Source organism: Chenopodium quinoa, unplaced genomic scaffold, assembly GCF_001683475.1.
Source record: "Chenopodium quinoa cultivar QQ74 unplaced genomic scaffold, ASM168347v1, whole genome shotgun sequence".
Classification (NCBI taxonomy): Eukaryota; Viridiplantae; Streptophyta; class Magnoliopsida; order Caryophyllales; family Amaranthaceae; genus Chenopodium; species Chenopodium quinoa.
Genome location: NW_018743920.1, coordinates 896,502 through 913,444, shown reverse-complemented (window position 1 = coordinate 913,444; position 16,943 = coordinate 896,502). Strand labels below are relative to the sequence as shown.

Here is a 16,943-nt window from a genome sequence, read left to right as displayed (position 1 = left end):
TTTTGCACAAAGGTGCCTTAACTTTTGTCTCAGCCAATGTAAAACAATTAAAAACATTGTGTTGCAAGTACTAATACGAAATGTGATATGTTTCTACCAAAAAGTTCCATTTCTCATTGATTTTGTTAAAAGTAGTACAAGAAATGTCATCCCAACATCCACACATAATAATTCAACAAAACACAACATAAGTTGGGGATTTTTTTTGTTTCTAAGCATTCCTAAATGAACCTAAGATCTAAAATACATAGCCAGTACCAAACCAAAACAACAAAACACAACAATAGTATGTACTGTGAGCATTTTCTTTGTTGTTGCATTGCTGCCATGCACTTCCTTGATCATCTTCTTCCTGTCTGAGCTAAGAGCTTTGCATTTCATCTTCAAGTTGTCAATCTCATTGAGCAAGCACCTCCTTTGTCCACTAACATCATCAACTTCCCTCTTCATGTCATTCAACTCTCCCTTCATTAGTTTCTTGTCCAGCAGCAAGTTGTTAATCACCTCTGTTTGCCAAGGTGTTCCATCTGGTTGATCCACCCACTCAAAAGCTTTACACCCCCTTGACTCAGTCACAGGATCATAGAATTTGCAGGTCCTAAACTTGCGTCCTGGGTTCTCCCTAGTCCAAGCAGTCAGCCTAGACATTGGAACTCCACATTGGCATTTTTTCTCCTTTGAGGGTGACATGCTAACTGAAGACATTCCCTTCTGAAATTCAGTAAGAACAAGAATGAAATTAATTGTATTTGAACACAATCACCATAATATAACCCTAATTTCAGTAGCCAATTCACATAACAAAAACCCCAATCTAATTTAATCTTACATGAACCCTAAGTATTTTAATTGAAATTGGGGTTTAATTGACCTCACAAAACGCCCAATTTCAATTACTCTTAGCAAATGCAACATAATCACGCAACGAATTGCCAAAAAATTACACCAGAAATCACGAAAATTGCTAGAGAATTAACGACAATGGCTTACCTTTTTGATGCTTGTTGTCGAGGAGTTCAATTGATTGTTTGATAATTAGAGGGTTTGGGATTGTTAAGGTTGCCCAAAAATACTGATTTGTGAAGAAAATCGCAAAAATTAATCTCCAATCTGCAAGAATTTGGTGTACAAATGAAGAACTAGGTTTAAATAAAAGGGAATCGAGAGAAATTTGGGAAAAAAATCAAAAACTAGCCGTTATGCTGGGCCCCACAAGCGTTTTCCGTCACCTGAGCTCAGATGAGGTGGTAAAACTGATGTTTAATTTTTTTATGAGGTGGTAAAGTAAATTTTTTTTTTTGGAGGTGGTAAATTCGACAAAGTCATTATTTGAAGGTGGTAAAAATGAAAATTTCCTAAATTTTATGACCGTTGTTAATTTTAATTTTTTTTTTAATAAATATTTATTTCAGAATTTACATTACAAAAAATATAACCATTGCAAATTGTGGGGCCCACCAGAGCACTATTCATCTTCAAAAATGCTCAAGTCTTGGGCATTTTCAGAAATGCTCATGAGCATTTTTTGGCTTTTTCCCATTTGCTCACCATTGTAATGCATGAGCAAATTTTATGCCCACCCAAAATGCCCATGAGCAAATTTTTAGCTCACCATTGGTAATGCTCTTAGTAAGACTCCACAAAATGAGTTGTTTTTTACCTCCAATGGTGAGACGCAATCCACTTCTCAAATTAGCAACTTATGTGAAGTCTAATTTCCCAATGGTGAGACTCTCTAAAGTATACTAATGTCACTTTCAATTTATGGTCCACCAAATCCATATTATAAGTTTTTTTTTAAAAATAATAATAAAACTTAAATAAATTACAAATATATTATAATATTAATAAATGGGCCACACTTTTTGTCAAATGAGACTCAAAGTTGAGTATCTAAACGTAGCAACTTTCTTTTTGGAGTTGCTAAGTTTAGATACCAACTTATTGCTATCCTTTGCAAAAAATACTCTTTATCTCCCAAAAAAACTCCTTAAAGTCTCATCATTGGAGATGGTCTAAGACTCCTTTATTTCAAAAAAAAAAAAAAAAATGTTAAGACTCCTTAACATTCAACTAAATTTAGAACTTCATTCCTCATACTCATAAAAGATTTCTTAAATATATATATTATTATTTTTTTCATCTTTATATATGATATTTTTAAAGGAAATTTTGCAATGGTGTCGTAAGTTACATATTATATAGCTGAAAAATAATATTAAACCACTAGATATATAATTATAAATAATTATGAAATTACATGAATATTGTGATATACATAATGCCAAACCGTACAATTTACATTTTTTTATAATTTAAATTTCCTGATGAATACAATAGCAAATAATAGAATACTTTTGTTTAGAATACAACAAAAATTAGCAAATAATTGGGTACTGTATTTTAAAATACAACAAACAATTTTCTCAATAAAAATAAATACAACAATCAATTGCAAATAAACGTACACTTTACATTTTTTTTCCAATAAAATCTAATCAAATTGTTGTAAATGATAATTTTCTTAAGAGAAAAAATGATGATAATTGATTATCTTTCATCAAAATATTGTGCATTGGTATACATATATAGGCAGAATATAGTATATAGAGTATAAGTTGAGTCTTGAATTTCCTAGACTCCATTCAAGACTTTGTTGAGACTATGCTTCGTAACTGCAGAAATTTTATGAAGTCTTGTTTTAAGACAATTTAATAGTGATTTGTTGATGTGATGTAGAGTCTTAAGACCCAGGGCTAATTAATATTAATTGATTTTTAAAAGAATAATATAGCAAACATATATGAGTATATTGTTGTTTTAATAAGTGCAACGTCTCTGTTGCACGCTTTTTGAAAAAGAGATTATATAAGGTAAATGAATAAATTAATTAAAATTTCATAAAAAAAAAATTAACTAAAATAATTTAAACATTAACATCACTAAAAATAATTTAAACATTAACATCATTAATATCTATGCACTAATCGACTTTCTTCGAAAAAAAAAAAAAACGTCACAACATATCTGTGTTCAAATTATATTACTTCTTTCGTTTTTTTTATACTAAACTAGTTTAAAACTTGTGCTATGCAGGTTTTACAATAATATTTCATTATTCGTTTATTAGAAATAGTACAAAATGAAATCATTAAAAGTAAAAAGACATAAAATAAAAAAGTACAATAAACATTGTGATATACCATAAGATTAATCTTAATGTCTAAATTTATAGTACAATTAATGTGAGATGGAAGGAGATAACCAAAAAAAAAAAAACTTTTTGATAATATCATAAGTAGTATTTTATAAGAGCGGGTGATAAAAATAAAATAAAAAATAAAAAAAAAATCTTATGATCCCTTAAACCGGAAGGGAAGTTCCAATCACCCCTCACTTTCACAAATTAATTTATTACATAGATTATAAAATGTTTAACCGTGCATCGCGCACCGATACTAATCTAATTTTATATTATTACGTAACATTTCTTATTCTTTCGCACTATATTTTTTAATTTTATTTAAATTATTATTGTTTGGCATCATTCCCTAAATATAAGGCCAAACTTTTTCCTAAGATATAGTAACAAACTTCTTTCAATAACCAAAAAAAAAAAAAGTAACAATATTTGTTTGGCCAGAAAATTTTTAATGAGGTAATGACACGTGTACTTAGGAGATAACTATGGGGATTACTTTAGTATATACTAGGTTAGTTCAGTGCGATGCACAACTTTAATAATTAAAAAAATACTTGTAAGCATGTAATATAAATGTTTAGGAAAACATAATAAATTGTGATCCCTCTCATTAGATTAATTGAGCTAAAATGAAGGAAATGATGTTAAATATTCTAATTAACTTCATAGCTATAATAAAAGATTTTAAAATGTAAGCATTCATACTTGATTCATTATAGAAAATTTGAAACATTAATAAAGAGTGGAAAATCCAAACTCTACAATCACTAATAAAATGCATGAGATTGTCAAAAAAATTATGTAGGTGGGAAAAAAAATGTGAAAGAGACCAACCGTCAATTATTTTTACTCCATAGGAATAGAAATTGTTTATTTAGTCAATTTAGTCATTAAAGGTTTTAGAAAAATGTATAATTAATCAATCATTTTTAAACAATAGCTTTACCTTGAAAAAGAAAAAAAAAATGATAATAATAGTTTTGGAGGGAAATCTTTTTAATAAGAAGGAAATTTTGTCAACAACTACCTATTTAAGTCTCTGTTTTGAAAACAACTACCTTTTAAAAAAAAAGTTTAAAACAACTACCACAAACTTGTAAAAAGTTAGAGTAGCACTACCACTTTTAAAATTCCGGCAAGAATCTCCGGTGAGTGGGGCCCACATTCGTCCTTTCCCTCCAATTTTTGACTTGGACTTGAACCCTAATGTTGGACTTGTATACCAACAAAATGTTGGCTCACTTGGTAAGTTTCTTATCTCATACGAAGTATTCTAGAGCTATGAGGTTCAAATTTTACTAAGTCGGGGTGCTTGGGGGTATAGGGATACTTTTACCCTTTCCTCTACTCCTAAGTGTTTGACCCGTAAATATTAGACTAAAAAATGGTGATGGTTGAGATCTGGACGTTGAGGTCTGATTAGGGTCGTCTTTCTTACCAAAAAAATATATATATGACACATGTAGAAAGATAATAAAGTAGGAAACGATAAGTTAGAATAAATGCAAAACTATCCTAACTTTTTATAGTGAAGAATATATGCAAAATTATGATATCGATTGGATATCTAAAGTATGGAATTTGATACTAATGTACTATCATCGAAAACTAGTAGTGATATAAGGTAAGAATTGTATATAAATAGGCGCGAATGGTTGGCCAATATACTGGTATAGTGTAAAACACAAATAAACTTCTTTAGTATACATATAATCTAAGGTTCAAATATCCGATCAAGGTAATGCTATATTAAGGGCTCTTAAATTTGATAAAATATACTGTTATATTTTAGCTTGAAACATGTTTATCTAATTTCTTATTATATTGGTATCTGCTATATAGCAGGGAAAAATGGCCTCAGCACAAGAAGCAATTGTTATGAACGACGCAGAGAAAGCAGTCGTGGAGAAGATGGTAGAGGTGGCTAAAAGCATTGGCACGACTGAAAAGGATATGGCCGTTGATGCTAAGAATATGCAACAAAATAGCGCAGTTGTCGCCATGACAAACTCCACCTTTGCAAGCATTAATTTCTCAAACTCTCATAATTGGTTTGGGCAAATCACAGGTAGTTATCCTGGAGTTATTACTAAAGGGTCTCATGCAACCTTTACCCATAAGGCGGATGCTAAGAATGGCTCCAAGGGCGCGGTAGTGTATATGGGCACTAATAAAGAAGGAATGCCGTGTGGATGGCTTTTGGCTTGGTATGCACCCATTGATCCTTCCCCGTCGACTCGTAATAAGGTGTATGTTACCTGTGGCAAAGCTGCTAATTTTGATAATGTGAATTGGAATCAAGTCCAAACTAAATTGGATGCATCTGCTGATCTTGTTAATTACTATGACTCAACTACTAAGACCGCCATTCATGCCAACATCCAACCAGGCGCCAACTTCGCATCAGTTGGGGCTAGCTTCGGAGCTGTTTAAGCACCACGAACAACTTATATGGACTTTGGATGTGTCCTTCCTATATATAAACTAGGAATACATCATCTTATATTAAGTGCGAGTACATTTTTATGGGTCACTCATAATTATACATGCTCGCTAGCTAGTACGTTCTTATCATGGCTTGCATGTTAAATATACTAATATTGTACTCTAATAAAGGACCCAACTAGTATTTATCTATATTACTCTATCTTACACACAGGTATTTATCTTACATATCCATATTTATCTTATACTTCGTATTCTTATATGATACGAAGTACCTCTTTGTTATAATTATATATCCATGTTTATCTTACATATCCATGTTTATCTTATACTTCGTATTTTTATATGATACGAAGTACCTCTTTGTTATAAGAACCATACTTAATGGCGGTGAACTAGTGATAGTACCCTCACCTACTGGATATTGATTAATTGTATTTTGGTCATTCATTTTTTTTATTCAATTCAAGTTTTCACCTAGCAAAACTTAAAATTATTCATCGGCTTCCCCAAATATGTCATGCTCATTAGGAAACGTAAAATCAACTCAATTTAAATTTTAAATTGTTTACAAACTTATAGGTTCATTATTTCATTAATGAGCTTTTATTTTTCTATATTTTTTTTTTTTTTTGTAAAAATGGTAGGGAAAAGGGAACATCAGGGAGGACTTATGAGAATAACATCTAATGTATCAAAAATAATAATAGGCATAAACTAGAATTATCTTACGAAACAATATCAAGATAATCTGACACTAAGTATCGACATTAGCTATCCAATCTCATGTCCGAATTTCATGCGATGAACATTCCTGTTGTCGAATTGTTGAAGAAGGGATGAGCGAATATATATATAATTATGTGATCTATTTGCCATAGCTAGCCATAAACCTTGTACTGAATTGAGGACCAAAAGATTGTCTCCCTCAATGATACCCCGTAATATATTTGGTGCCTTTAGCAATTGCTAATTTGATGGCCTTATAAAGAGTTATGGCTTTATCTATGAAGGATTTTGTTTGGATTTTTCTTCATTAGACTATAATTTTTATTTTATTATTATTCTTCCCAAATTTCTGTCTAGACCATTCTTTAAGTTTTGTCTTAATTATTAACAATTTTTGTTGGACACGAAAGAACCTTGACCCTTGAATCGGAGCACATCAATTTTTCCTAACAATGGAATGCGATTCCTCATTTATGGTCCAAAACTTTAGGACATAAATGGTTATTATCATTGTTATGATGATCGATGCACATGATTTGAGAGTTGAGGCCATGTTCATTTCACCTTAAAATAATAATATTTAGTAAAAATAAGTTCAGTTCGGTAAAAATAAGTTCAGTTTAGTAAAATTAATTTCAGTTTAGTAAAAATAATTTCGGTTCAGTAAAAATTAGTTACTCTAAAGAAGAAATGTATTAAAGAATCAGTAAAAATAATTTCAGTTTAGTAAAAATAATTTTAGTTCAATAAATTTAATTTCAATTCAGTAAAATTAATTTCATTTTAGTAAAAATAATTTCAGTTCAGCAAAAATAATGTGAAATGAACGGGGCCTTAAAATTCCCATAGCCCAATGTAAAGTAGAATTTGATAAGATAGGATAAATGCAAAACAATAGTAACTTTACATATTGAAGAATATATGCAACATTAATGATATTGATGCAACATTAATGATATTGATTGATTTCTAAAATATAGAATTTGATACTATTCGAACTAGTAATGATATAAGGTAAGAATTGAATATATATAAGGAAATTTTGTTAAGAACTACAATTAAAATGACTACTTTTGAAAACAACTACCTTTTAAAAATAAATTTTGAAAAAACTACCACAAAATTTTTGAGTAATACTACCACATATAAATATGTTAGATGAAATATATTGTTATATTTTACCCAGACATGGTTTATCTAATTAATAACTGTAGGTATACTTATTAATTTGCTATTTATTTATTATGTATTAGGAAAAAAATGGCCTTGGCACAAGAAGCAATTGGTATGAACAACGCGGAGAAAGCAGTCGTGGATCAGATGGTAGAGGTGGCCAAAAGCATTGGCTCGTCCAAAAATGATCTTGCCGATGATGACACATTCGAAAATGATATGATCTTGGCGACGATGATGCTCAATATGTACATCAAAACAGTGTGATTGTCGCCTTAACAAACTCGACCTTTGAAAGTATTGATATTTCTGAATCTTATGATTATTGGTTTGGGCAAATCACGAGCAGTTATCCTGCAATTATTACTAGCTGATCTAATGCAAGTTTTACCCATAAGGCAGATGCTAATGTGACTTGTGGTAAAGCTGCTGATTTCAACAACGTGAATTGGAGCCAAGTCCAAACTAATTTGATGCATCTTCCAGTCTTGTTCATTTCTATGACCCAACTTCTAACACAGTCATTCGTGCCACCATCCATTCAGGCGCCAACTTTGCATCAGTTGGCACAAGCTTTTTAAGTATTTAAGCGCCACAAACAACTTAAGTATTTGACATAGTCCTTTCTTATAATAAGTACAAGTATCCATGCTTGCTAGTTCTTATCATGGCTTGCATGTTAATTATACTCAACTAGTTTTGAGCACCGCCTTTTTTTTTTTTTTTTTTTTTTTTAATAATAACGATGCTTTTTAATTAGTGGGTGCCTGTATTTTCTACTAGTGTAATAACGGGCCCGACTTATAATCGATTATATTACTTTTATCTTATACGAATTACATACATAATAAAAATTATATGTTCATTATACATAATTACCTCTTGTTTGTGAAAACAATACTTTTTTTTTTTGAGGCATTGTGAGAACCGTACTTAATCGTGGTGAGAATCCTCGTGCTGAGTATTAAATATTTGATATTTTAGTCGCTCATTTATTTTATCCCATTCAAATTTTCACTTAGCAAAAGTTATAAACATTCATTATAACTATAATAACTTCCCCAAATATGCCATGTTCATTATTAGGAAACTTAAAATCAGCTTAATTTAATCTGTCATACTCATAGATTCATTAAAAGGAAAAACAAGTTTATCTCCATGACAAACTTGCAAATATATCATGTGGTTTTTTCCGTCATTTCTCACAATAGAGCATGGGTATTTTTGCCATTTTCAAATAGAAGAGTTGAAATGAGAGGGAGCATGTATGTAATTGCATTATCTAGTGAGAGTTAAATTATCGTCAACAAAGAGAGCAGAGGGGGATAACCAGATAAGTAGGAAACAACAAATGTGGTTAATTGAATGAAGAATACTTTATCCTACAACTAGTTGTATGACACACAAATAACATAACCAAGGTAGAACCGCGTCAAAAAATAAATTTAACTGTAATATACGTAACATAATCGGCTATACAACATACATACATACAATATACTTTAATTAATGAACACAACAACATTTTATGTCCTAGCCATTAACTAGAGGTGTCTAAACCGACCTGATCTGAAGCCGAACAAAAAAAAAAGAAATTTGGATTTCAACTTGTTTCAGCACAATACTTTAGAATGACTCGAATTTAAAATAGACCCAAGCCGATTTCACAGAACCCGACTCGGACATCCAAATCGACACATGTAGCCGTAAGCAACCCAATTACGTAACCAAGAGTCCAAGACCCAAAACCGACGATACCTCCCCAAAACATTGAACCTTGCTATGTTGTTACAAAATCACATCAAACGTGCATACAACTATACAACTATACAAGTATACAACAACCATGTACAATAAAAAAATTGGGCTTATAAATGTACACCGTTAAACAATAATGAAGTAACTAATTATAGCATTATTAAATTAATCTACCCTTAAACTTCGGATCACTAAATCAGACAGAGGAGAGAGAAAATACAATACGAACAACCCTCCCACATCTTTCACACTCCCTTCCTCAACTTCCCATGACTGTAACATAAAATACCACCACCAAAAAAATAAATAAACAGATCTAATTTCACACAATTTAATTTAATAAATCAATAAATTATAATCAAATATCTCAAAATCAAATCTCAATTTTCCGCCATTGAAGCTTACCTCAAGCTTTTTCGATTTTCTCTCTCCTCTTCTCTTCTCTTCTCCATGCCTCGACCTCCAAACACCGAGTTTCAAGAATGGTGGAACAAGCAGCAAAAGGAGATTCACAACAATCTAACAACAACGACAACTTCTGCTACTTCTGCTAGTACAATTTCTTCTTCTTCAACCTCGGAAAACCCTAATTTTCTCAAAGTTGAGATCTCTGCTACTGATTCAATCTCATCGCCTGTGAATCACAAGGATCGTCGGAATCGGAGTCGAAGTGTTCGTCAACTTTCGTTCTTCTGTTTATTGAAGGTTCAGCAATTTCTTCACTCTATTTCATCGATTTTCGCGTCTTTTCTCTCTCTTCTGAGAACTGCGAATCGGCGAATTGCTGATTCGCCGCCATTGCCGCATCGTCATTCGTCGAATTCTAGGTTTTATCGTTTGATTAAGGTGTTGTTAGGTGTGGTTTTGATTTTGCTGTGTTTTGAGTTGATTGCGTACTTTAAAGGCTGGCATTTTAGTCCGCCATCGTTGCATAAGGCGGAGGTGTTAGGGTTTGTTGAATTGGTTTATGCTAGTTGGTTGAGAGTTAGGGCGGAGTATTTAGCTCCGCCATTGCAGAGTTTGTCCAATATCTGCATTGTGTTGTTTCTTGTGCAATCTGTGGATCGTGCCGTGTTGATGTTGGGTTGTTTTTGGATCAAATTGAGAGGGATTAAGCCGGTCGCGGTTATGGAGTATTCGTCCAAGTCTGAGGATCATAGTTTGGAGGATTTTCCAATGGTTTTGGTACAGATTCCTATGTGCAATGAAAGGGAGGTAAGATGATGTAGGTTTCATTTCCCCTGTTTTTAATTATGGTTTTGATTCAAGTTTAGTGTTTTTTGGTTATCTTATTGTCTATCTATCTTTCTTGTGATAGTAGCTGAGATAGTTGATTTATGAATTAGATGTAGTGGAATTAAAATTGTAGAATTTGATTTAGTAGGATTTTGAATTGTAGAGCTTAGGGTAAATTTGAAGATGGATTCTGATATGATAATATGAGCATGCCTTAATTGTTGAAGATTCACATGATGTGGTTAGTAGCTTACAAAATTTGCAATTTTTACCTTGAAGTTGAAATTTTTTCATTCCGATAAGTGTTCGTGTCAAAATATCAATCAATCAATCAAAGTATAAACTAAATCCAAGCATACTGGATTATTACTAACCAAGATACCAAAACATTAAGGAAAGTAATTGAAGCCTTTCCCTATAAAGTATAAACTACTCAGATTCTAGTATGTTTCAAGCTCCTAGCTTTACAAAGAAAATACTCAACATAGCATCCTTCTCACACATATTGATGTTAAAATCCAATCCTAGATGCACCTTTGATTTGGCTTTCTGGTTTCTGACTGCCTGAATCTTTTTAAATATACCCAAAGTAGCTTTACTAATTCTGAGCTTTCCTTTCCCTCCAAATAGCACCCATTTTAAACATTATAAAACTCTAATCTTGGTTGGCAGTATTTACTGCCAATTCATCTACTGATCTTCCTTCAAAAAGAGTAATTTTATAGATTAGAGCATAAAGAAGAATTTTTTTTTCATGACTTTTGGACTTCCCATAGTTTGACCACATAAACGGTGGCAAGACTAAGATGTAAAACATGTATTAGTGCCAAATTAAAGCAATCTATCTTGAGTGGTCAATACTGTTAAATCTTTTTTGCCAGCCAGCCAACCACAGACAGGAATCTTCTCTAAGTTTAACTAGCTAGGGGAGTTCATAGGACTGGTTTTGTCTAAAGAACTCTTATGAGGATAGCTTCTTATACTCCCTTGTATTGTGAGGACTGTTTTCAAGTTTCAACATTATAGCATCTTGACGAAACCATTGATAATATCTTTTTATTGATTGTCCTCATAGATTCACAGTGAGAGAAAGCGTTATGGATGCTATAAGATAGCTGGATATTTCTTGTAGCCTGTCCAAGATTAAAATATAATTGTGCTATCAAAATTTGGGACTTTTTATATATATTACATCTGTTTGTTTTCTAACCAGCAGAAAGCTTCCATTAAGTGGCACTAAGTAGATAATGTAGCAAGATTTTTAGTGGTTCTTTATAGAGTTGAAATGAAAGTCAATAGTACAATTAGCTTATGCTTTTTTCATGCCATGAATATGCCAATATTTGGACTTTTACACTATTCAGTTACTCGCTTTTGACCGTCTATTATGCTTTATACTTAGCGAAAAATACATTCATATGGGATCTTCTTAAGTCGTGTTGTTATGTACATACAAAGTATCAACTTTTTTACATTTTTACTAGTAAAAAATTAAAGATTTTAATGGTTAAAGTTTTGCGTTCGGAAGCATAAACTCTACATGTTGCCATATTTATGGAATGGAGGAAGTAGATCATTATATGATGTTAAGGCCTAAAAAATAATACTCCCTCCGTCTCTTAATTAGATGCCTACTTCTCTTTATTATGTGAGTAATAAATGCTAGAAATAGGTATCTAATAAAGGGACGGAGGGAGTAGTAACTACTGTGTACTGAGACTTGATCTATATTCTCGTCCAGTTAATCCGTTCTTCCAAAGATCTTTCATAATACGTACTGATTGATTTGACAATTGAACATCTCTTTTTTTTTGTTTATTTTTAGAAAGATTTTGAATTCCAAGTGTCTTTAGTTTCCATTGCTTACCTTCTTTTGTCACGAGAATAAACCTTTTTTTCTTTGTTATTGTTGAAGCTTTTGTCAATTTAACTTAACAGTATTACACGTTTTAACAAATTTTCTTCCTAATCCAGTTTTTAAGTGTCTGTTTTTGACAAGCTTCGAGGAAATTACTCTTTCTTTTATCCTTATGTGTTCATTTAATCCTTTTCTTTATTTTGTATCATAAATAGTGACACATGAGCTTGAAGGACCATCCATTTTTGCAAATTTCAATTGCTATTTCTAAAAATGAGAGCTTTATTCCGTATGCGTTTCCTCACTTGACCTAATCCTTTCTTTTTTCCGTATGCGTTTGCTGGCCAGATATTTGCATCTTCAAAATATTATAATTACATGCTTGCAAAACTGGGCTGAAATTGGAGATAGAACACTTAAATTTGTTGCCTTTTGAATCAAGCAGTGAAGTTACTAACTAGACTAAATGAGTTGCTGTATGTTGATATGCTCTGGGGAATTGGTGATTTAACATGCATGTCTTCTGATATAGTTGAAACATCTTTGATCATATTTGATCTTTCTCCTGCTTAAATTTATGTGGTTTATGTTGAACAGGTCTATCAAAATTCCATTGGAGCAGCATGTGTCCAGGACTGGCCTAGGGAAAGAATGCTTGTGCAAGTTTTGGATGATTCTGATGATCATGAAGTCCAACAGCTGATAAAAGCAGAAGTTCAAAAGTGGCAACAAAGGGGTGTACGCATCTTATACAGGCACCGGCTTATCCGGACAGGTTATAAAGCTGGAAATCTAAAATCTGCAATGAATTGTGACTATGTCCAAGATTACGAGTTTGTTGCAATCTTTGATGCTGATTTTCAACCAACACCAGATTTTCTGAAGAAAACTATTCCATATTTCAAGGTACTCTATTTTCTATTTATGTACTTCCTACTGTTTAGGCTTGAGTAGATAAACTTTGGTTGAGCTGCTGATATTTTCCTTCATTTATGCAACTCTTACACTAGTCTTTCATAGTTATGGGTTAACCTGGTTATCAGTGGCCTATTAGCCCATACTGTCAGAAATTTCAGATTAATGAGTAAATTGGTGAACCATTGCATATTGTGCTGTATTGGTTCGTTTGAAAGATATTATGCTATTTGCACTTCATCTAAATGCTTTCTTTGTTCTCCTCTTTGTATTTAAGGGAAATGATGACCTTGCGTTAGTCCAAACAAGGTGGGCTTTCGTGAACAAGGATGAAAATTTGCTGACAAGATTGCAATACATAAATCTGGCGTTTCACTTCGAGGTTGAGCAGCAAGTAAATGGAGTGTTCATCAACTTCTTTGGCTTTAATGGAACAGCTGGTGTTTGGAGAATCAAGGCTCTAGAGGATTGTGGTGGCTGGTCTGAAAGGACAACTGTTGAAGACATGGATGTTGCTGTCCGTGCTCATCTTTGTGGATGGAAATTCATCTTTCTCAATGATGTGGAGGTTGGCACATGCTATAATTTGAAATGTTGATGAAATAATGAAGTATGCTTGTTCTAAATTGAAATATTTTTGCAGTGCCTTTGTGAGCTGCCTGAGTCTTATGAAGCGTACAAGAAACAACAACATCGCTGGCATTCTGGTCCTATGCAATTATTTCGTATGTGCTTCATGGAAATAATTCGATCTAAGGTATGGAACTTGTTTTCTCAATATGTTTTCCTCATTGGTTTGGGCTCGAAATTTACATATCTGTTTTTTCTACTTTTTCTTGCCTTTGTAATCTTGCTGCTTATTATTTAAGGTTGTGTTGGTTGTTAATTGGGCTAGGTTAATATGGGTTGGGTTGGGGAATTCAGGGAAGTGTTATTACCAGGTTTTAGTGATTGTGCAGGAGAACGAACTCTCATCTGTGTTTAGTCACGTTATATTCAAAAGGAACCCATACCTGTTGATATAGTTCCTAATTCACTTCTCATTGAGGGTTGGACTGTAGAGAATACCGTTGGGGTGGGGGGTGGGGTGGAGGTAACCATCACAATAGCCCAGAATCTTGAGAGGGGAGAGGGTGAGGGAATCAAAGTGTCCCTAGAATTTTTGTAATTACTCATTATTTTTCCTATGGAGACTTTATAGAAATATAACTGAAGCTGTGAAGCGAGTTTATGTTGGTATAAGAAAAATTTTGAGCTGTAATATCTTTTCACAAAGAAAGGGAATCATATTGAAATTCATCTTGTAGATAAAAAAGTATGGCCTTCATCCACTATGATGACTACTAAAAGTACTAATTACTAGGGCATGTGCCTGTTGCTAGTGAGGCATCATACCGAGCTTGTTTTGGATTCTAGAAATTATTCATATTGGTTATTTGCCTATTTGGCTTCAAGATCATATTTCTGCTGTTGTACAGATCTCCCCCAAGTATAATCTGAATCTACAATTTAGTCGGGGCTTGACTTCTTGAGTAAGCCACATCTCTTATGGGCTTCTGTTTCTGAGTTGCTAATCAATTTGTAAGCTTTGTATTGCGAGAATTAGCGACTGGATTAAACCATCAATTTTGGATTTTCCTTTGGGAAGAAATATTCATAGGTTTTTGTTGGTTCTAGCCTATATCTTTTTTCTTAGTGATCCCATGCACTAGCAGTTGCAAGTAGCCATTACAAGCGCTCCCATCAATGAAGTTAAAGTAACGTTCCCTGCTGGCCGTTATATTCAATGTTGAAATTTATTTAAACTGATATTTTACTTGTTGGAGTATTTTAGTAATTTAAAATGTACTTTAATTTGTAAAAGTTACAAAATTGACCCTTTTTGTTGTGTTGCTTATACACTTTTTTCTTTTCTGATGTTCTCTTTACGTTTCAGGTGAGTTGGACAAAGAAGTTCAACCTTATATTTCTTTTCTTTTTGCTTCGAAAGCTCATTCTACCCTTCTATTCCTTCACTCTCTTCTGCATCATTCTTCCGTTGACTATGTTTCTCCCAGAAGCTCATTTACCAGCTTGGGTAGTCTGTTATGTCCCTGGTTTCATGTCTCTGCTAAATATTCTTCCAGCTCCACAGTCGTTCCCGTTTATAGTCCCCTATTTACTATTTGAGAACACTATGTCAGTTACCAAGTTCAATGCCATGATTACTGGATTATTTCGATTTCAAGGTTCCTATGAGTGGGTAGTAACCAAGAAATCAGGAAGATCATCTGAAGCTGATCTACTCGGTTTATCTGAAAAGGAATCTGAAGTTTTGGTAAACACATCCATGTTACCAAGGTCCGCATCAGACTCGGGCCTTGAAGAGTTGAACAAGCTGAACATGAGCAAGAAAAATGGGAAAAGCAAAAGAAATCGGTTGTACAGGAAAGAACTTACCCTAGCATTCATTTTGTTGACTGCCTCAGTTAGAAGCTTGTTATCAGCACAAGGAATTCACTTTTATTTCCTTTTATTCCAAGGAATAACTTTCTTGATTGTCGGTCTTGATTTGATCGGAGAGCAGGTGAGTTGAAGCCTTCTGTTACAATGCCTGGGCAGTAACAACCCGTTAAGGAATTCTTAGCCAAAGAATCTGGTCCATGCAAAAACAATGCCAAGATCTCCTTTACCAGGAGTGCGAATAATGAATGCTTCTGTGACCGCAAGTAATTTGGCAAACAGTTCAGCTATTTATTCAATTGGCATTGTGTTACAGCCTATATCTGTATCTATTCATTCGTGGAGACATTCATATTTACAGTTGCCAGATTACACAAATTTTAGTATCATATAGACTGGGTCTTCGGCGCAGACCCTTGTAGTGGGGGAAGCTCGGTGTGCTTTGGATTGTTTGTGGTGAACTTATACTTTTACTGTGAATTACCGGTGTCAAAAAATTAAAGGTGACTCCAGGTGAATATGTTGATTTGTCAAACCATTCTTTTATAGTAGTCATATAATGTCCTAGATCAGTTATAATTTGCTCTTTATGTCTGTTTAGGCTGTCAGGACCTGTTTTATTCTTGCTCTTCTTTAGATACAAAATAGGAAGCCCGGATAAAGATATTTATCGATAGCATTTTTGTTGTAGTTTATCTCATAGAAGGTTTATTACTAAAATTATCTCTTGTAATAGGATTTTATTGTAAGAAACAAGACATAGTATGAGTGTATACCCCAATTGATCTTGAGGGTTTAATTATTATTTCAGGTGTGCTCTACCTTCCCTGCCAGTAGGAGTTGGCAGTTGGATGTTTGTTTTAATTTTTATTTAAATGTGTATTGTGGTACAAACTTTTAAATAGACAGACATGTTTACATTAATTTATTGTAGACCACTAATAGTAGAGATAATAGTGGTCTTATTAATAAAATAAAAAAAAAAGTCACTTTGTTAAAATAAAGGTAATTATGTTAAAATTAAAGTGATTGTGTTTTTATAAAGGTCATAAGAGATTAATTTTTTTTTTAATGAAAATTTAAAATAATGGTCAATATAAATAATAAAGGTCACTAGGTAAAAATTAATGTTACTCTGTTTAACATGACGTCATACTTCAGGTTTACAATATTTAATATAAGGGT

At 32.8% G+C, this 16,943-nt stretch overlaps 3 protein-coding genes across 4 annotated transcripts; 2 read left to right on the top strand and 1 right to left on the bottom strand.

The window, feature by feature from the left end:
• Positions 1 to 231: 231 nt before the first annotated feature.
• Positions 232 to 705, bottom strand: LOC110687670 (uncharacterized protein At4g04775-like). The gene has a single exon (XM_021864296.1). It carries the CDS (start codon positions 703 to 705, stop codon positions 232 to 234), a length of 474 nt encoding a protein of 157 aa, XP_021719988.1.
• A 4,089-nt stretch (positions 706 to 4,794) lies between these two features.
• Positions 4,795 to 5,892, top strand: LOC110687806 (jasmonate-induced protein homolog). 2 transcript variants are annotated; one of them, XM_021864450.1, is made up of 2 exons: positions 4,795 to 4,940; positions 5,045 to 5,892. In XM_021864450.1, exon 2 carries the CDS (start codon positions 5,054 to 5,056, stop codon positions 5,633 to 5,635), a length of 582 nt encoding a protein of 193 aa, XP_021720142.1. In that variant the 5' UTR covers positions 4,795 to 4,940; positions 5,045 to 5,053; the 3' UTR covers positions 5,636 to 5,892. The 2 variants fall into 2 exon arrangements, with proteins under 2 accessions (XP_021720142.1, XP_021720141.1); XM_021864449.1 differs by having other exon boundaries at positions 4,824 to 4,940; positions 5,048 to 5,892.
• Positions 5,893 to 9,377: 3,485 nt separating this feature from the next.
• LOC110687805 (probable xyloglucan glycosyltransferase 6) lies at positions 9,378 to 16,591 on the top strand. Its single transcript, XM_021864448.1, has 5 exons — positions 9,378 to 10,522; positions 12,999 to 13,307; positions 13,594 to 13,884; positions 13,960 to 14,073; positions 15,253 to 16,591. Exons 1-5 carry the CDS (start codon positions 9,758 to 9,760, stop codon positions 15,889 to 15,891), a joined length of 2,118 nt encoding a protein of 705 aa, XP_021720140.1. The 5' UTR covers positions 9,378 to 9,757; the 3' UTR covers positions 15,892 to 16,591.
• The last annotated feature ends 352 nt before the right edge of the window (positions 16,592 to 16,943 follow it).